Raw genomic sequence first — 22,001 nt, forward strand, 5'->3', positions numbered from 1 at the left:
ACATATTTCCTTGCACTGTGTATTTTTGGTTGCTTTAAAAGCCCTAAAAGTACAGGGGAAGGCTAATTTTCAGGGTAAACAGCTTGTTCGATTGCAGTGTGGTTTTTGCGCTGAGCTCTCCATTTACTGACTCGAGCCGAGCCGGGCTGGGATCTGGCTCCGCTGCCGACCACAGGGAGAAGCCTACCGACGGAGCCTGCAACAAACACAGGCCGCCAACGCTAGCTTACCTTTGATGGCACACGCCTGTTAAATCAGCCGTCCTGAGTAATGTACAGACCCTAATCCTCTGGACTATATGGCAGGTTGAGGGAAAAATGCTTTTAAAAGAACAGCTGCTCCTTTTAGAAGCTATTTCCTATTTCCTGCTGACAAGTAACTGTGAGGTGAAATTAGAGCAGGATATAAATATGAAGCTGGATTCTGTGTCCAATAATGTGCATGAATTATGAGAACAATTACTGCTAAGGGTACAAAAAACAAACAAACAAACAAACAACAAAAAAAACTATTGTCTTTTTTTATTGTTTAAAAAATGTAAAATATCTTAATGTATTTTCACTTCCTCCACTATCTTCTAACCACAACGAAAAGAGGTCTCTGCATTCAACAGAAAACTTTTCAAACTGCCTCTTTAAAAAAAAAAAAAAAAAAAACTAACTCCAAACGAGGGCTGTAAGTTGTTTTAGCTGGAGGAAGTGACCATTCATAAAAAAATAAAAAAAAAAGCTGGAGAAATTACCCCGCTCTTTCTCTGTTGTTAGATTTGTATCAAGGCAAAACCTTTGCACAACTCAAGCTTTACAAGTCCTTTCCTCTGTGTGTGTGTGTGTGTGTGTGTGTGTGTGTGTGTGTCTCTGAGGAGTTTGGACCGGCCGCTCTGCTCCTCCCTCTGCACACTGCTGGGAATCCTGACCACACAGCACCACACGGAGGACGACTGTGGAACTAAAACACAGGACTTTAATGCAGGATTACATGACCTGCTGTCTCTGCTTCATGAATGATTCTCACTCATGTTTTTATTCCAGCTGAGCTGAGACTATCGACTCTTTACTAAGAATATGTTCATAGTTCAGTGATGAATTTAGTGCCCATTAATATTCTGTCACGTTTCCCTAATTCTTTGACGTTTCCTGTTTATCTGTTGAGAAGCACAACAATATGTCTGAGCTACATGTGTCAGTGTGTACACGTGTTCCTGTGTGTATACAGGTCAAACTTATTATCATTAACTAAAACTAACTAAATAATGAAATCTAGATGTGAAAAAAACATTTTCATCAACTGGAATGAAAATAAAAACGAGGATTTATAAAGAATAAAAAAACTGAACTGAAACTGTGTTTGCAAAACTAAATAAACTAAAGTCACAGAGAAAATGTCTCTAGTTTTTTAGCTGTGTCAGACGGAGCAGTATCTTCCACCTGATTGGCTCTCAGGGTACGACCGGTACATGTGACCTTTAAAACATTCACTGTGTTCATTAACAATAAAATACTGTGTCAAGTATTTTATTGTTAATGAACAGCAGTGACGAGCCACAGAGCTGCAGCTGGACACTGATGAGTTAAATCTGAGGTGATTCATCTAAATGAAATGGTTTGATGTTTTTGTCTTTATTAAACAATCTCACCCTGACAAATCCCCTATATAACCAAAAAAACCTGAAACTAATACTGAAGTTAATAAAAACTAAACTAAACGAGCAAACCCTATCCTACAATATCCTCTATATCAGTGGTTCTCAAAGTGGGGGATCCCCAGGGGTCGCTGAGGGGGTTCCTGGAGGTTCCCAGCAAAAAGAGGAATCATATATTTTCATCCATGAGTAACACAATGGCAGAGAGTGTGACCATTTCGCTCACTGGTTTCAAACAGTGTGTAATAAAAGCAGAATTCTCATCAGATGAGTGTCTATGATCTAATCTGTGTCAGTTCAGAGTCTTTGAAGTGAAAAAGTTTGAGTTTGCTCTGTGTGGTGTTGTGGTGCTTTTATCTCAAACTGTGTGAACTTCAACAGAGCTTTTTTTTTTAATATGTTCTGACTCAGTGTGGTGAAGTGTGTTGATGTGTGTAAGTGAGGTTGGAGGTGTGTCAGTTGTTTCAGTTACCTAGGTGAGGATTGTAGGGAGGTCAGAGCCACAACAATGAGACAGAGGAGTAAAAACAAAAAAGAAAAACAGAAGAAAAGAAGAAAGAGTCAGAATTAAAACCCAGGCTGCACATGTGGGCCTGTGGTGGTTTCATGAATGCTGGATAGCTCAGACTCAGGCTGGACACTAATCCGCGGCAGACAGCTCATCATGATGACTGAAATCTGGACAAGTCATCCATCTCACCGCTTCGTGCTGTTTACAGGATTTCTGAAACGAACATGCTAAGTCTCTCCGTTAAATCCGTCCAGTATCTGTGTGAAGCAGAGGTTTCAACATCCTCGCCTGTAACTGTTTAACTTACAGTAACTATACTGTCAGAAAACAGGGTCACGCTCAGGCCGTGTACATACGTGTCACACGCCAGCAGTTATGAGGTAATTTTTCCTTGGCATCGACCTCCATGCGGCGTTGGTGTTTTTCACCACAGGACGATGACTGACGAAAGTGGGGGAGAGCGGCGGGGGAGGAGGGAGGCGAGATAAAACAAAAAGCCCAAACCCAAATAAGCAAACCGTCAGCCTCTAATAGCAGAGAGGAAGTGTCCCTTTATCAACAAGTGAATTAACAGTTTCCCGTCACACCTTGTTTTCTGCCTCCCCCTCTCTCTCTGAACCAGCGCCAGGGCCCAGATGGCCCCCACGGTCGGACCACCAGGGCTTCTGCTCAGTGAGGAAACAAATCTGTTGCACTGACTAATAGCCCTGTGTTGATGTTTTATGGTTGGGAAGTGTATGACCCGCGCTGTGTATACACACAAAAGGCACCCATGCATGTTGAAAAATGCCATATGTGACAGTTATGCCGAATGTCACAGCTCAGGTTCCCACTCAGATCATTTTCCAGGACTTTTCCAGGACTTCTTCAGTGATGATGTCGCTCACGTGACAGACAGACATCACACCATGCACCAGTATGCTCCTACCTGTGGAAGTCTGATTTAAAATACTAAAATAATGCATTGTGAAATTAAGACAAATGTATCTTAAGAACTTTTGCTCTGGAAGTAAAAAATCATTTTTATCATCATTAACCTACTTTTTCCCTCCTGGCAAATCTCGACTGAACTTTGCAGCTAAATGTAGATTCACGGTGGAATTAGCTCAGATTATTTGCTGCTGCTGGTCAGTTTTTCTCACTTCAGGCCCTTTACTAGTAACCGGAAGTGACGTCTTTAACAAGGTTAGTGAGCTACCGCTACAACAGGTAAACATCTCTCATATTATGGTCTGTTTCACCTCAACAACGCAGCATTTGGTTTGAAGTGATGCTAACACAGATGCTAGCAGAATGAAAACAGCCGGTAGCAAGTATTTAGCTGGTTTGACGAACACACAGTTGGCTCCTGTTCATTGTATTGACCCGGCTTCACAATTATTATTATCAACTCTCAACATACACTTGAAACCTTTGCTCCGCCAGAGTTGAATCCCCTGAAAACTTTAGGCAAAAGAAGCTAGCAAGCAACTGAACCAAACATGCTAACAGTTTAAAACAAGTTCTTCTAAACCTTCTTTATAAACCTGATAAAAACGACATCAGTCAGCAGCAACAGAGACTCATGGACATTTAAAGGATCATGTCACTGACTCTTCACAGTTTAAATCCTCCAACCTGCAGCATGTGATGTGACCTCAGGCTGCGTTCACAGCGTTGCCAAACAAACCAACAGCAGCCTGTTCAAAATACTGTCGTCCATAAACCAGTCTGCCATTTAAAATGTCAACATGATCCTGAACAACATGAAAACAGGAGAATGTTGAAATAATTTTCCAGGACAACACAACATTTTCCAGGACATTTGACTTTTTCTCTCATTTTTTCATGACTGGAAAACTGGTTAACTGTTTTCCAGGTTTTCCAAGACGCGTGGGAACCGTCTAACTGTCACAGCAAAGAGAATTTAACAGTATTAAATGCTTAAAGTAGAAAACTCAGTAGATAAAAGCTTCACATCCATCTACAGCGCTAGAGGGCGAAGACATATGAACCCAGGTCAAATGAAAAATCAAAGATGGTTTTTAGATTATTATGATCAAGTTGTTTTTGGAGCACTCCGAACCTGTTTGCACTGCACACTGCTGCATTATACAGCGGTGCAGTTGGATCTGAAAAACATCTGAATAATAAAACTCCTCGGTGGCTGCCATATGCCTGCTATAGCCTCAATAACCTCTGCCCTGCGCAGAGAAACTGCACTCACTAATCTAGCCTTGTATGCGCTGGGCCGCAGACAAGCCACATTTTTACAGTGTGGGACGTTCACATTATGGGTCATCACCTCAAATGACAATACATTGATCACACAGAGGGAAAAAAAGAAGGAGGGGGGGAGAGAAAATGTACTGTATACAGGGATGTAAATAGCCATTCCAGATTTTAACAGTGACAAGAAGACGGCCAATTGCAGCTTTCTATTTTTAGGTGCGCCGGCGGCCTGGGCTGGCAGCTTTGAGGAGGATGTGTACTTTTCTACAGTTCCTTCCCAAAAATCAATGCTGTCCTTGCTGGCGACAATCACAGAGCAGCTGTTGTGGCTAGGTGGCCCGGCCCCAGCTCGCCTCACCCTGCTGCTCTCTGCCAGCCTTAGAAAACCGCCCTCGCTGCCCAAAATTCACACCCAACTTGCAAAAACAGGCGGAAGGCAAAACACAAAAGCAAATGTGACTCAAGCGTGTTTTCATCCGGTGAAAAACGACGCAAATTATGGAGTTTTTATCAACGCTGGTGGTGGCAGCAGCAGCGCTGGAGGGGCGGTGGATGTCTAAATTTACATGTGGCAGGATGCACTGGAGCCAATTTATCTTCCAAATAACAGACACCAGGAGACCTACATGACCTTACCCCTCTGGTGAACTGTAAATGACCTGCTGTGGTCTGTGCCTCTTGGTGCTGTTGAGGGTGAGGACCATCTTGTTTTGTCTGACAAGTTTAATTTATTACTGAATACAAAACACCCAGAGGAGAAACCCACAAAATGCGCTTTAGAATATATAAAACTCTTCAGTTCATAATGTGGAGGAGACTCTTCCGCCATGACCATTAAAATGACCGCACTACAAAAACAGCAATTTTAAAAAGTCCTTGCTTTTCAAGAAGCAGTCACATTCAATGATTACACTTGCAGATGATTGTTTTTGATTTTGTTTTGAAGATATTCAATCTGCTTTTCTGATTAGAAAACTTACATCTCAGACCTGTTTCACAGGAAACTTCATGACTTTACCTAATTCAAAAATGAGACCAATCTTAATACTGGGCAGGAAAAAGACAACGCTAGGATTCTTATATCACAATGTTTCCTGCCATATGCAATATTTTTTATGTCGGGAAAAAAATGTATACTTTCTTTTGTGCAGTTTTGCACAGTCTGTCCTGCTGCTGAGTCCAACCTTCATTTCACTGCTTTGCTTTCTGTATATTGCATGTGACAAATAAAACTTTGAACTGTTGTTTTGTTGCAGAGTCGCTTCTACCTGAAACATAAAATACAATAAAATAATTATATTATACAAAATTCCCCTGTGATATGATCATATATTGCAATTTTTGGCCTTGAGACCACACAGCAGATTTGTTTCTTTATTATTTTGTTAAATTGGTTAATAGCAGTCATCACAGCAACGACGACAAATGTAATTATGCAGAATAATGTTATTCTTTGCGTAAGAGCCATAATAATAAAGTGATACATATTGTGATGTAACATCACATATGATTTTTTCAAATCATTTACTATTGGGTGAAATTATTATGTGTTATGAAATAATTTTTATTGCTACAATTAATGATGTGGTATTAATAATGTTTTCAATTTCTTTACTTCTGTTCATAAATTTATATATAATTGTAAATATAATTCATATATTTCTATAATATATATATAATTTTAATTTCTCATCATGTAAAAAGAGGCATCATTTACATTAACTACATTTTCATAATATTTTTTCAAATGTATCAAACAGCAGGAATCACCATATTAGAAACCATGGTTAAAGCTAGGACAACAGCTCAAGGTCGTCATGGTAACACTTTTTTGTCACGCATGTTTTTCAGATGCACAACCATCACCAATGATGCCTGTTAGGGCAGCAGTGGAAAGACACAACACAGACGAGGACGACTAAAAGAAGCAGAACTATATTGTTGTTTCACTTCCTGTCCTCAGATCTCAGTTCATATATGATGTTTCATGCATCAAAATAAAAAGGATGTGTATGTTTATCTGTTTGCTTGGAAGAGAATCAGCATAAAGAGGCCGTGCTTTAGAGAGGTCTGGGACCCACAGCTATAAATGACACATCGTTGTGTTTGGTTGTGCAGAGGACTGTTTGCAGTGTTTGGTCAAAGGTGCAGGTGTTTTCAGAAACATGCTCCAAGCACAGACGTGTCTCGCTTCACAGAACAAGAGACGGTCAGTTTAACTTATTGAACTTTGAAAATTGTCACACAAGACAAAATACACAAGGCTGTAACACTATAGCTACACAACACATGAGCTGCGCCTCATAGTTGACACAGTCAGGGACTTTGTTTTTATCAGAAAGTGAGGCCGTGTGCGTATGGTGCGGATTAACACCTTGATAAAAGCGGCGTGAAACCTGACTTCAATTTCCTGTGGACTCTATTACCCACTATCAAATATTAGAGCTGTGAAAACCTTCAATTTGCCCCTGAAGAGTCGACTGTGATATTTGATTTTTACCATTAAAAACACAATCGGTCTTGGAGATAGTGGATCTGCTCTGAGCGCACAGACACACACAGATGCACGCACACGCTGCGAGGTATCACTCTGAGGACTAATTGTTGACAGGTGGCCCTAATGCTCCCCTTTGAAACTAAAGTGTGATTTACGACCGCGCTCCCAGAGACCCCGGCTTTCAGCGCTGCTACTACAAACTTATCTTTCTCTCCCCGTGTCTGTCGCCCCCCCCCCCCCCCCCCCCCTCCACTGCCTCCTTTATTCCCCCCTGTTCTATCTCTCCTTCGTTTTTCTCAATTGCACCTCATTACTTTGCTCGCTCACTTTCACCTCCTGCACCACTTTGATGTCTCTGTCGCTCTCTGTCTCTCATCGCATCAGAGCGGTGACTCTCCAAAGTCAGATGTCCTTTTAATGTTTGATGGCCTATTTTTCACAGTGTGGAGGAATTTGTGTGTGTGTGTGTGTGTGTGTGTGTGTGTATTTTGGTGTAGGGGTTTACAGAGGGGTTTGGGTCTAGACAAGGAGGACGGGAAGGAGAGAGGAAGTAAGCGTGCCATCGTTCAAGAGAGTGTGTGTTTGGGGCTGGGGGGGCAGTGTGAGTTCTGGGGTGGGCAAATAACAATATGACTTGACCCTGACTTGACCCCCACTGTCCCAGCATCCTCTGTCACCTATTCAGGCCCATGTGAAGACTCTACAGGATGCTTAAAACAGAGCAGAGCCTGGGAAAGTTTTCTATCCCGGTGTGTGTTATCTCACACTGCAACAGTGACTAATTAGTTTTACAGTGGACGGTGGTGGATGTGTCGGGTCACAGGCATTTTGTGCATCACTGTCATTGGACCCCCCCGTCCAATGACAGTGATGCACAAAATGCCTGTGACCCGACACATCCACCACTGACAGCAGCATGACCTTCTACCAGGGGCAGCAACACAAGTCACTTCTCCTGTGCTCCACAGCTGACACTCTCCTGTGACGATCATGACGTGATCAGGGTTGATAGAAACCCGACTCTACTCAGGAGTTCAGTCAACACAATAACACTCAGCTTGGAGGATTCTGGGGGAACAACAGGGAAATATAACCCAATCAGAGAGCGTGTCTTTAACACTACAGTCGACATCTTTCTTCTCCCTGGCTACAAACCTACGCAGCACCAAATGTGGTTTTGGAAAATGGTCTAAAGGCAAGCAAAGGTAAACTTAAAATAGATCCTCTGTGGAATATATATCGCAGAGCTGCCTCCATGATGTTCATTTTACGAGTCAGTGACTTTCCATGACACTCCCATGTCCTAAAAATGTTACTTCATACTGAATTCTTATAGTAATTTGAAGGGTCAAGGATCTGGTTTCCCCCTCCAGTAAACCACAAACCACCTTGTGCAATAAGCACATAAAAGAATCTCTAAAATACATTCAACTATATTATGTAAATGTACCCACTGATCAATTCCCAGTCATTCGATTCTCTGAAGTGTTTATCAGGCTCTCGAGCGACCTCGGCCTGGCTGCAGTAAACCTATCAGAGCTCAGGGGTGTTCCTGGAAACCTGTGATTAATGAGAACTGTGATATTTTACGCTGAGTAACACCTCCGGGGTCAAGCAGTACAGCTGACACAAAGTGTGTGTTTATCAGTGTGTATGTGTGTCAGCTAGGGACACACAGACAGTGTGAGCTGCCTGCAGTGGTGTTTGACAAACAAGGGAGACAAGGTTGTGGCAGAGAGATCAGAGTCCCTGGAAAAGAGCTACTGACATGACCAGTCACTGGAAACACACACACACACACACACACACAAACACACACACACACAAACACACACACACACACACACACACACACACACACGACCTGTAATGTTGGATTTTACCGCTCATACCCAACAAAACGGCTCTGGGAGGCTGAGTCGACACAACCTGAGCCGGACTCACGTTCCTCAGGTGGACACGATCACAACTATCTATCAATATCAATAAACTATCTGAATGCATCACATCAGGCTGCTGAAAGTTCCATTGGACGTTTTACACTATTTTCTGACATTTTCTGGACCAAACGATAAATAAATAATAACTGAAAAAATGTTGATCACACAACCAGGAGGGAAAACGATGATGACAGATGAGCCCTGTTTGAGCTCGTGGAGGAGCTTTCCACGCAACTACATCATCGGACGGAAAGGCAGAGGCTGTCCCCCGCCCTGCAGGAGCTGACTGCACTCAGATTTTATGCAAATGGAGCCTTTTAAAATACTGTACACCAACCTACCCAGCCAACGCATACAGCTCTATCAGTTTTCTTATTTATTTGTCAGTAAGTTAGAGTGAAGTGTGTTGCTTGGCAACGATCACAGCTTCACGTGAATTCATGTCAACGAGCATCATAAAAAACCAGGCGCAGCTACAACCACGGTCACTCAGGTTCCGTGCACTCAGTGTAAATTTGAGTTAAGACCGCCCAGCTGGTCCAATAGCTGCTGGCTGACGGCCAAGTTGATGGCCAGCAGTACAATGCCCATAAAATCAACAGAAAGTCAGTAATAGGCTTGTCGGTCTGTCTGTCTGTCTGTCTGTCTGACCACCAATAATTAATACAGCTCATTAAAGTTTAAAATGCAGCATGAAGAAAAAAGCTTAACACTGATTCTTTACCTCTAATAAGTTGGTAAAAATTTTTATCTTTATAAATAAATCAGAAAATGTCGGTGCCTGTTTCGTGATTATTTATCACACTTTCTGGGACGTGTCAACATTCCCCTCCCCCCTCGCTCCTCACCATGCAGTGGAGACCCCGAGGGGCTGCTGGACAGGCCTGGTATGGGACTACAGCGGCCCCCGATGCCTCCTCCTCCGCCCAGAATGCAACCGCCTCCTCCTATGCCTCCTCCTCCTGCTCCTCCTAACGCAGCCGCCCTGTTCAGCTCCTGTTCGATCTCCTCCAGGCCTGCGCTCTTTTGAAAGCGGGACATCCGGTTGACAACCCGCGGGGACATGTGTGTGCGGGCACAGGGCGCGCCACCATAGGGGTTGATGGGAAAGACGTGGGTGGTTCCGCGCAGGGTGCTGATTGCTACCCAGCGGCTGTCTTGGCTGAAGCACATGTCCTGGACCTGGACAGAGAGAGAACAGGTACAGAGGTGGAGGTGGGGGGGGGGTTATCAAAATGATCTAGTATTAATCATCTGCCCCCAGAGAAACAAGACCAGATTCACTGTGGCCTGTGCAGCAGTTTTGCAGGCACATCTGGCCTCAGTTGATTAAGGTGTATTTATTAAAAAGACCATGACAGGTCTCAGTTTGTGTCACTTTTGCAAGTATTTTCTGAATTGCACCTTTTCCCCTCAGTGCATATGCATTTAAAGGAGGCTCATTATGTATTCCAGTAGATTTACTGAGGTCAGATGATTTGTTCTGGTAAATTCTCCACCTCTGCAGAGATTGCAAACTTAACACATGCCACAAGGAGGAAGGCGGTGGCGGGAAAAGAATGAGCTGCACTGTATCAGTTATCTATTTAAAAAAAAGGCCTGGAACTAAAAAACTACAAACACAACAGAGAGCTGCAGGTACGAGTCCTAAAACCAGGACATTAGTTGCATTTCAGCAAGTCTGCTTCCCTGATCCTGAAGTTTTTAGAATTGGTTTTTGGTCCGAAGACTGAAGTAGCTTTTTAATTAACATTATTTTTAATTACATAAAGTGGTTTCATTAGTGAAGCTTATCCTGCTGAACAAAACGTGTCAGTATAATAAACCTTTGCTTCGAGTTTATTTTCTGCAGTAATCCAAAAGCCAATGTAAAAATCCCACTGGCTTTTTGTTGAGGGAACCAGGAAGACGCTAACAGCTGGGCTGACCTACAGAAACACGTGGTCCCTGCAGCATCTATAAAGTTAATAATTAAAGCTGTGATGTAAAACTGTTAGATTTGATCTAACTGAAGTGAATATCGGTATGAACTTAGATAAGTACAACATTTTGTCAGTTTTGTGTTGGACAGTGCAGCTGTTAATGAGCACAATGTTGTGTGAATGATTGCATAACTGTAAACAACACAGGCTTCTTTTGAGTGACAGACAGAGATTAGTTTTGTTTTGTATTTTAACTGTCAGTATAAAAAAATATGGTAACCACAAGTGATGGAGCCGATCAGGTAATTCCTGAATAATAATATTAATTTTCAGTACAGATGACAACAGTTTCCTCTTGCTCTACACTTGTTACCAGACTTATGTGCTCACTTCCTCTCAGGGACACATCCATCTCTACCGTATTGTGGTGGTGGTGCAGAGATGGATGTGTTGAAAACAGGCCCAATCTTTTCTGGATTATTTTCTCCACCACTCAACATAAAGAAATATGCACAGCCGGAGTAAACAGCGTCAAGCTCCAGTCTGCCAGGAACATTAGCACGACCAGGGCGAAGTGTTTATCGCCCAGATAAACACATCATTCTGAGAACACGAGCAGAGTCGACCAGAGTGAGAGGATCGTTTGGCAGAGGTGACGATGTGATACGAGCTTGTTTGGTGGTAAAACAGAAGAAACTAAAGAGCCTGCTGGCGTCCTTTGTTAGTCCTCCTAACTCAAACAGTGAGTGACTCAGGGAGCAGACACTTGAGAAGATAGCATCTCCCTGGGCATGTTAGACATGCAGGAAACCAGACAGATAGGCTGCGAGAGACAACACAAGCAAAGGACAGTGGGAAAAAGAAAATGAAAAAGGACAAAGGAGAGAGGTGACAGACTGATGAGGTGATAGTGCGCTGAAACTGCATCCATCTTTCGACATTTAAAAAAAAAAAAGCTGGAGAAAGTGGATGACGGGACTGGAGGAAAATGAAAGGACACGATCCAGGAGAAAGTTAAGAGGAGGAATGTCTAAGTCTTTAGTCAGCGAGGGGGGGGGGGGGGGGGGGCAGCCAGCCAGAGAGACAGCTCCATACCTGCAGGCCTTTCTAATCTTTTGCCAGGTCAGACTAGGTAATTGCCCCCAGCAATGACAGTTAATGGGGCATCCTCTGCATACCAGACAGTTACTTTAGTCCACAAAGATGAGTGAAAGAGGAGGCCTGACCTCTGCTGAGGCTGATTAGAAATGCCTCAGAGATGAGAAAGAGCTACTTTGTGTGTTTCGTAAATTGGTCATAATAGACCTGTCAGAGCTCCAACTGTAAACGGGCGCCGGGACTTCAGTGTCAAATCCATTTTATCAGGCGAGGGGGGAGGGTGGGTGGGTGGGGGGGGTTTATTACTTGAAGGGTGGCTTTGATTGCATAGTCATAATGTCACAACTGTGCACATATCAAAATATCAAATAGTTGTCAAATGTTATCTTAAAAAGGTGGAATGTAACTGCGTTCAGTCACATGCATGTGTCATTATGGAGGCAGCACATTCCAGAGCGGCTGGAAAACTCTCCCTCCTGTCCCTGTGCACAGAGGATCTGATGACAGTCAGGGCGGATTCAATGCTCCGCACTTTTACTTTTCTCTCTTTAAATCAGCGGCAGCAGTTTGGGAGATCAGGCGGCTCTGATCACCTGAGAGGAAGCTCTGAAGGAATGACCAGAATGTGACGAAGAGGAATAAGACTGAAGACACATGAGCAAACATAAGTCATAGAACCTCGACCTGTTTATATAATCTCATCTCACTTCACACAAATATCAGCCAAGAGCTGATATTTTTCACCAATACAAATTTTTATATCTGGCCATTTTTTTCCAAATAAGTTCAAATTTAACACTGAAACTAAATGTTTTAACATGAAAATCAATCAGAATGCTGAATCAAATCAAATCATCAATCACATTTACAGGCTCACTCTGAGAACTCAGGTCATGTAGAACAAGTTTAGGGGTCAACAATCACATTTCTAACTCTCCCTCCCTTTACTTTAGAACTGTGGCTCATGTTTTTGCAGTTATGCTTCTGCCTGATGTTTTTTGTGTTGTGAGCTTTCGCACTGACAGCGAGTGGAGGATCTGTTTTATTAATTTTGCAAATACTTCTAAAAATGTGGAAACCTACTTGTCAGCTGTTGACATATCGACATAATGAGTCTGAATTCATTTATTTTGAATATGAAGACGTAACGATCTTTCCTTCTCTGCTGCCACAGCCATCCTCTCTCTCTCTGAGGTCTCTGTACTTGTAAAAAGCCCATTAGAAACTCATTTCCTGTATAAATGGCCAAGAAATCAGCTTCTCGAGGAGAGAAGCGAGTGAGGGAAATCAGGTTTCCTGGCCTTTGTAAACCCCCGTCACTGGAATCACAGCTTAAGGTTTAGCAGTAACAGAGTGCCATCCTCGTAACCCCTGGGACTAGTGCTCTCCAGTTTGCCCAAGCTCGTCTACATTGTGGTCCTCCCTCAGCCTCTTACAGCTGTTATCAGCTGCAGGTCTGTTTACCTGGCCTCAGGTCACTGACAGCCAGCCGCATGTTTGGCCACTGGAGACAGATAAGGCGTCTCTCCACCCACCTCACTGAAGACTTTATCACGCTCTAGTGTGTGTCTGAGAGTGTGTGTGTGTGCGTGTGTGTGAGTGTGTGGTGATAACCTCTGGCCCAAGCACTAGGCTAAGGCCAGCATTCACTGTTTACAACGGGTTTGATCAAAGCAGGCTCAGTGTGCAGCCGGTCAGCGGACCTGCCGTTCAGTCATACATTAACTACAGGCAGGCGGTGTGTGTGTGTGTGTGTGTGTGTGTGTGTGTGTGTGTTTGTGTTTGTGTGTGTGTGTGTGTGTGTGTGTGTGTGTGTGTGTGTGTGTGTGAGTGCCAGTCAATAATCCTGAACCGAACAAGGCCTGAAGTGGTTTTGCTGACTAAGCACTTCCAACTCGTACCACAAAGTTTCTGAGTGTCACAGCTGTGAACATATTGACAGACATTGACAGTTTCAATTTCATTGGTGTTTCATTTACTTCAAGCTTTCTGTTCTTACAAGAAAAAATGGTTTCATTGGTTGCGTGGGTTGGGTTGGTTATGTGTTTTGCGTGGGTTGTGTAGGTTGCAGAGGTTTGGGGGGGGGTTGTGTGGGAGGGTGAAGTTGTCTCATTTTAGTCTAAAGTGGGGGCCACTCCAGACTTTGAATTCAGCTCATATAGACTGTAGAACTCATGAGATCCTGACTGACTGATTCTACAGGATCTTCACAGAGTGATGTGCATCAAATCTCACACAACACGACACATTTTCTAAGATGTTCTGCTGAAATCAGGAAGGAGAAAACAGTGGGGAGGCTGAAGAAACTGCAGCACGTGTCATGTTTTTTCTGTGAACCTGTGGTTGAGTGTTTCACTTGTCATGGCTAATTTCTCCCACCACTTGTCTCTGTTTTAAATGTGTATGTAGATTGGACGGTGATGAACTCAGGCTGAGAAGAGAGTCGCTGATCTGACTGACAGGAAGTAGTCCACCTAAAACTCAACCCCTGTTTTTAGTCCGTATTTGTTCACAGTTTGGAAAACTGTCAATGCAGAATTGACTATTAATATTTCTGTGTGCTATGTATCACTGGATGAACTGAATTACTGTTCTGCAGTTACAAGGAGAGACTTTTTTCTAAGTGGATTTACTGACATTTATTCGCAGCGGACATTGGATAAGTGTATCTCCAAAAACTGTAAGTCACAGTGAATCTAAAAGTACGTGTATCATGCCTGTGTGATTGGATTTGACAGTTATGACTGATTTTTATGACACAAATTGCAGCATTAATTGCCTCCATGGAAATCTGATGGGACCTCAACTTTATGACTGTAGTGTGTGTGTGTGTGTGTGTGTGTGTGTGTGTGTGTGTGTGAGTGTGTTTCAGACCTTGGCCTCAGTCTCCCCACGATGCAGGGTATAGAGATGGTGAACAGCGCTCTGTGACGACGCCCATGGGTGGGTGAGGATCTGGAAGACGTGAAAATCGTGGCCCAGAGTGTCGGCCGTCACCAGCAGCATTCCTACAGCACAGACACATGCAGTCATCAGCACTGGGAGTCACTCCAGGTCATCATGCTCACAACTGTTACTGCACATGTGATCCTTTTTACTGTGTTTTATGTGCTTTCTCATGAATGTGTTATTTGCTTGACTTTACATTTAATGCTTCTGTACTTAATGCATGATTTAGTTTTTGTTGATAGTATTTAGTACATACTGTCTGGATTAAAACTAAGACTCTTTTAATCCTCCTCTGCATGCTGATTCTTCTGTTTTAGTAACTGTGTTTTTATTATTACCACAGTGTGACATCTGGCTCAGAATGACAGATGAACTCTGGTAGATTCATCAATGTGCAGTGTCTCTAATGAAAAAGCTGAACAACCAAAATAAGTAGGTGAGCAGTACTACAAGACAACAGCTTCAGCAACCACAGTCAATAAACTAAAAAATTAGTTTTCAAATCACTATAAAAGGTTGAAGCATTTGTCTTGATCGGATCCTAATGACATCATCAGGGTCATCTTAAATTGGATTTGGTAAAATACAAATTTATAACAGAGAGTTGAGTTGACTTGACTTTGGGGATATCGCCTCTCTCAGGCTTCTCTCTGGAGCTGTAGTTATAACAGGTTGGTGAACCTGCTATAAGCCTCTCCTCTGATTGACTGACTGTTTTCTAAGTGATCTAATAAATATATAGCAAATTTCAGGTAAACATTCAGAGAACACAAATCCTGCAAGGTTGGATGGTGGGTCCAGGTGGGCGGGGTTGAGGGCTGAGGGCAGTGACTGCTTTGTTGTGACATCACAAAGTTCCAGAAGTCCTGACGGTTGGTTTTCAGGCTCAGTGTCTGAATACAGGCTGTGTGCATTTCTCTGTGGACTGAGGCTTTGATACTTTCACAGTATTAATATAGAACCTAGACCTGCTTTATAATCACAACACATGGACATCTACCTTTAGACTATGTGGACCTTTAATAAAATTGAATTGCTGGAGCAAAATAACATAAAAAAAATCTATAATTGTAAAATATTCATCTAAGATCTTCTCCAAATTGTAAGACAATACCCCAAACAGTATATAGTCTGTCTTCAAATGCCAGCTTTTTGTCTAGATTTTCATTAGCTTTACCAAACCAATGTGATGGTATGTAATCCAACTTCTCCACTGAGAAGTGAATCATCAAACAATCACTTACAAATGGTGTTCAGAGAAAACAAAAAAGTTCAGTCACAGTTGACCAAAGAAACTCTAAACTGTGCCAGTGTGAAGTTGGTGCTGATAAACTGCTAAACCGATACAAAGTCAGGCCAACCAAAATATTTAAACCCCACTTCACTCCAGCAGCTTACACAAAGGCAGCCAACTCTACCAACTGTGCAGGACACATGCTGGATGGCATGACAGAATTACTGTGCCTTTAAAACAAACAAACCAGCCCATTAAAATAAAACCAGCTATCGTTTGTCGCTGTCATAAAACGCAGCCTTCCCCTCACATGGGAGCTCGCTCTGGTTAAAAGCAGGACTCCAGTCGTGTGCTTCTTCAAAGACAGACAAGATGATAAGTGTCTGTAAAAGAGAGAATCTATGAACTCAAACATCCATGTATGGTTATGTGTGTGTTTGTGTGTGTGTGTGTGTGTGCACATTTGAGATTCACTGAAACACTGAACCACAGCTCAGCACAAGTGTAACCCCCACTGACAGGCCCATTCATTTGGTCCCGTTTTATTTGAAGCTCATCAAACTGCAGAAAGTATAGGCCCTCACCATAAACAACATGCTCAACAAACCACACCAGAACAAACCCAGATCTAAACTGGCTCAGCCAGGAAAAATGCAGCGCTGCGTTTCAAGCGCAACCCAAAAACCCTTCCCCAGAAGCCTTCAACAAAGAAATCTGTAGATGGGGCAGTAACTCAAAATGTTGGAAAGGCATTACTGATACTGAGTGTAAGGCTTGAAAAAAAAAGAAATGTCCAAACCTCTGTCTTTTTTGACGACTCCCAGACATAAATGATATTAAAGTAATTAGTAATTTTCCTCCAAGTTTTTCCCCTTGGAATCTTTTATGTGGAGGCTGCAGTAGGTTTTAATTAGTGGCCGGGCTTTATTGGGTGGCATGTCAAATGTGAAAAGAGGAGGCTGGAATGGCATGAGATTAAAAGGATTCAGCAACACGTGCAAGGGAGATGGAAAACACTCCCTCTCTCTCTCTCTGGAAAAAAAAAAACCAAGGGTGCTACAACATTTTGCACATTCATTCAGAGTTGAAAGGTTTTTGTTTTTTTTTAAGACTTGTGTAAGACTGAAGAAGAATTACATTTAAAGACGATAAAGAGGTGGACTGGAGGAGGTGGAGAGTGGAGAGCGATGGGGTCACACAGATTATCAGAGGTGGAGGCAGGAAAGCAGAAGAAAAAGCCAAGTGAAGTGTGCATTAAGACAGTGGTTAGCTATTCATGCTGTATCAGAGAGACCAGAAAGCCAGAGAGCTAAGGCCCAGGGCCTGTAAACTCTAGAAAACCCACGCCCCAAACGAGGTGCCAAGCCACAAGAAGCATTTGCGTCAACTGGGAATACAGAGAAAAAAGGGACGGGGCCCTTCTAATTATAGAGTCTGGAAACGGAAGCACAGGGTGATTAGGAGTTGAGGCGCTGCGGCCTGTTTATCTGGGAGCTTCCTCTCGCTCTCAGACCTTCTCTCCCCCACACTCTCTTTCTTTCTCTCTTTCTTCCTCCTCTCTCTGTTCTGGATGGGCCCCGCCCACCCAGTGGCTGGAGAGTCTGGCCCCTGGGTTTCTGACAGATGAGACTTGGCCTCTGTGTTCTGGCCTGGGCCGGCGCTTCTCTTCTGCTGATGGTAGAGTCTGGGCTCCAAAAAAGCAACAGCTTAGAAAGGCTGGAGCGCTTTGTGAGTGCGAGTGCCCGAGGACTGGGGCTTTTGTGGGCTTGTTGAAATACAGAGGCCCTCGCCGAGAGGCGTCAGTTGGTTAGCCCGCGGGAAGGCCAAATTAAAAAGGAGCTGAGCCGCTCGGCGGGTGAAAAGAGAGGGTTTCGGGGAAACCAGAGGCTGGCCAGAGCAGGGTTTGACACGTCCTATTTATAACACCTCGTCCCAGGGGTTACAGTGTTATTTACGATGTTTTAGTACCAAAATCACTGGCACACGCACTTAGACATGCGCTAAAGTGGAAGGGATGACCTCTAATTTGCCATGTGCGCGGGACATGCGTCTGAATGGGACATGAGGGAAGTGATATAATCATTTCCATAAATATCTGCCTTTGCTTTTTTTTGGGGTCCAAAAATCTTTTTGTTTTGTTTCGCTGCAGGCTTTACTGTCCCATCTCTGACCATCCAAACAGAAAACATCTGCTCAATCCCATTAATAGTGGTAGGATGTTTCATTTACAAAGTGGTTGGGCTAGCTTTATTCTTGACAAAGGCAGATGGGACAAGGGAGTAAGAGAGAGAGAGAGGAAAAACGAAGAAAGAAATGGAGAGAGCAACAAAGAAGGCGGTGATTTCCCTGCTTGGCAACACAAAAGGCCACAACAAAACTAGTCCACTTTTTAATTAACAACACTAGGCTCAAAAAAAGCTTTGAAAATCGGGAAAATCTCAAATTATAACCATGTGGAAGACATAAAGCCTACAAGATGGAGCACTCGGGGGATTCAGATAGCTTTACTGTTACCAGGATGCATAAACTTCAGAGCAAATTTGCCCAGTGCACAAATGAAAGACTATCCATCTAAGACAGGGCTTTGTCTTCAGGGTTGCCAATTTGGGAGTAAGGTCAGGACTCTGTGTGTGTGTGTGTCTGTATGTACTTACACATGTGTTGGAGATATACAATAAAGTGGCTTCAGGAAGTACAGTGCATTCAGAAAGTATTCAGACCCCCTCACTTTTTCTCATTTTATTATGTTGCAGCTTGATGCTAAAACCTACACTCAATACCCCATAACGACGAAAAACAGGTATCGGTTGCACAAAACACCTGAAGTTTTCTCCTTAAGTATGAGACTTAAGGTTTAATTTCGCCTTAGCTGAGGCATTTACTTAGGTTGTTGCACAGAATCACTTAAAAGGTTTCCAGTGGCACTCTGCTGATCTGTGGACATGAAATACCTCAACTACACCTGACTGGAAAGATCATGCGATACAAAACCACATACTAATAGACTTAAGGTGTTTTGTGCAACCGGCCCCAGAACATAAACATTTTTGCAAATGTATTGCAAAGGAAAAACCAACATAAGTATTCAGACCCTTTGCTAAGACACTAATTTATCTTAGGTTCCTCCCTCTTCTCTGGCTCATCTTTGAGACGTCTCCACACCTTGATTGGACACGATTTGGAAACCTGTCTATATAAGGTCTCTCAGATGACAATAAACATCAGAGCAAAAATCAAGGAACTGCCTGCAGAGCTCAGAGACAGGATTGTGTTGACACTCAGATCTGGGGAAAGTTAAAAAGAAAATGTTCTCCATCATTCTTAAATGGAAGAAATGTGGAATAAATCAAAGTGTGCAAAACTTGTCACATCATGCCCAAAAACTACTACCCACCTAAAGAATCAACACAGCGCCAAGAGTCTGTTCTTCCAACTCTAAAATATTCTGATGGTTTCATAAATACAGTAATACAGTCGATGTGTTCTTTTCTGAACCACTGCAAAATCTGCTACTGGCTACTGCGCTAATTGAAGGAAGGAGGAGAGCACCGTACTAATCCTCTCACCACCACAGCACCACACTAATATACGAGCAGTTTTATTTCCACTGGGCAGCAGGGTAGGCATTAGGGTTAGTCAGATGCCACCGAGCCAAAGTCAACCACCTCTAATATAACAGAGAGCTGCAGTCTGACTAATTACATATTTGTTTTAGATTATCAACACAAACTGGGTTTATTTTTATCTAAGTATTAAACTGGAGTCTGTACAAGTTGGTGTGTGTCATTATCTTCCTGGTTTCTGATCAAAAACAGGAAGATATTTTAAGGCAGATACCAAAAAGGTTTCAATCTGATAACATTATACAGTATATTCATGTTTTAACATAACAATGATCCCATGGTATTTTTTAACCAGCCGTGGCAGCGGGGGTGGGACTGTTTTCACCTTACTGTAGCTGGACTTACCACAAAAGTGGTTTCACATACTTGAGCAGGTGTTTATATGTCTGTCTGTCACAACCTGCAAGATACAGTCACCAAACTTTAAAGGTGTGGAGTTCAGGTTAAAGAAAAATCAAGTGTTTCACCTTTTTAACTTCCACATGATGTTTTTCTATAATAAAGACAGATGATGAGTAAAATAATCAGTCGACACCATGACTGAGCGTTTCCACCTTGAACTGCAGTGAACCAATGACAGATTCAGACAGTCAGGGATTCATACGTCATAGAACCTAAGGAACAGATCCTGTCAACCTGTGGGGACGGGGGCGGGGCTAAATACACCTGAAACCTTGTCAGTGCAGAGAGCCAGAGTTAGCATTAGCACAACCACTAACATTGTGTCAGCCACTGCCAGTTACAAGCTAACAAACAACATAAACAAATAAAAGATGCTAACTATGCTAACTGTTCTGATCCGTCTGCTGGTCTCTGATTCTGGTCTCAACAGACTCCTCCTCTGAGTCTGGGTCTGACTGAGGCTCCAACATGAGGCTGAGTCTCTCTGATGTTTCCTCCTCTAACATCTTCATCCTCTCTGCTCTTTCACCTGGACACCTGGAGCCAGCAGGTGGAGGGTGGGGCCAAGGTCTGATCCAGGTTTCTCAATCAGGAAGTCAGAGTAGATGAGCTTCAGAACAGTTTTCAATTTTTTTCACTTTTCATGGGGGAAGACCAGATTAAGCAAGATATTAATCATAGCAGAGGATAAAGAGTTTATAGAGTTTAAATCTCCACAGAAACATTAAATGAAGGATGTGGTCCAATCCATGAATGCTGAGTCCTTATGGGTCAGAACCTCGACATGTTGACGGACATCACGGCTGCTGTGTTCCCATCACAAGATGGTCTCCTGTCATTCATTTTTATCATGTTGGTAACAATCCCTCACTGCACAGGAGAACTTGGTCAAGAGCCCTCTCCTCCAACAAGGTCTGGTCACATCTTGTGTGAATGTCTGACTGTTTGTGTTTCTTACTTTGACTTTCTTCTTTTTCGCAATATTACCACATTACCCTGATTTCAGCGGTTAACTTGGTGTTTATCATTACGAAAAGAAACAATGACACAAGCTAAAAAAGGTTTGTACAGGTTTCTCCAAGTCCCCTTGAATCCCTAAATCTCATCCACACTTCATTCTAGAGAGGAGAAGGACACAGGCAGGGAAGGAAGGCAGGAAGGGACGGGGAGATGGAGGGAGGGTGAGGGCTGCGAAGAAAAACAGAGAAAACAACTGAGGAAAAAAAGAAGGAAAGGTGCTTACGGTTCATTTGATGTACAGCGGGCTGAAACCAAGGGTTGTGTTTTTCTGTGCACTTCACAGGCAGACCACCTGTGAGCACTTAGATATTAATAGATATGAAAAAAGGTGTGTGTGGCTAACCTAGCCGGGAAGCTGCCATTAGTTTGATATTATTTGTTGGAACGGCGGCTCTTTTAACAGGGCAAAACGCACTGGGCTTTAAAGTCGTGCCGACACACAAGGGGCAGGCACCGTAGCGGTCAAGTTCACAAAGCGTGACTGTTCTCAAGGCAGAGCTCCAGGCTTGTTCTTTCATCACCTTAAGTGGAAAACACACTACTTAAGTCTGTTTTTATGGAGCATTTACATATTTGCACACTTCCTGCTGGAATTGTTTAAAGGAGGAGAGGGAGGTTTTCATTCTGTCATATGCCAGAAGGCCGTCCAGCGGCTACAGCACAGGATTAACAGGCTGCACAAAAAAGTGAAGGAAGCCTCAGTTCCTACTTCACCTGCACCAAAGCCAACCCCAATTTACCACTGCTAATCCAAATTCCAAGTCAATCCCAATATACTATTTTGTTTTCTGTCTGTGGGACAAACATGTTCTCACAGCAGCTCAGACAGAACTTTAACACCAGGCTCCTTTTGATGCCATGTTTAAAAAATCCCCAAAACAAATTGCTCCCATCCACAATCTCCTGATAAAGAATTTTGGGACAATGGTCAGCATTTAATCCCCTTAGTGAG

At 43.0% G+C, this 22,001-nt stretch overlaps 1 protein-coding gene across 6 annotated transcripts in view; it reads right to left on the bottom strand.

The window, feature by feature from the left end:
• Nucleotides 1-22,001, bottom strand: part of bcas3 (BCAS3 microtubule associated cell migration factor) — a 314,178-nt gene that overhangs the window by 236,113 nt on the left and 56,064 nt on the right. For all 6 annotated transcript variants that reach the window (XR_011687033.1, XM_071471601.1, XM_071471606.1 and 3 more), the window contains exons 14-15: nt 14,696-14,829; nt 9,650-9,983 (exon numbers count right to left, since the gene is read on the bottom strand). Coding sequence is in view for 5 of the 6 variants with exons in the window: in XM_071471601.1 (XP_071327702.1) it covers nt 9,650-9,983; nt 14,696-14,829 (468 nt within the window). In the remaining variant the exon portion in view is untranslated. The remainder of the gene's footprint in view (nt 1-9,649; nt 9,984-14,695; nt 14,830-22,001) is intronic.

The sequence above is a fragment of the Trachinotus anak genome, unplaced genomic scaffold, assembly GCF_046630095.1.
Source record: "Trachinotus anak isolate AG129_WGS33_773 ecotype Australia unplaced genomic scaffold, CSIRO_AGI_Tana_v1 ptg000034l, whole genome shotgun sequence".
In the NCBI taxonomy this organism is placed as follows: domain Eukaryota; kingdom Metazoa; phylum Chordata; class Actinopteri; order Carangiformes; family Carangidae; genus Trachinotus; species Trachinotus anak.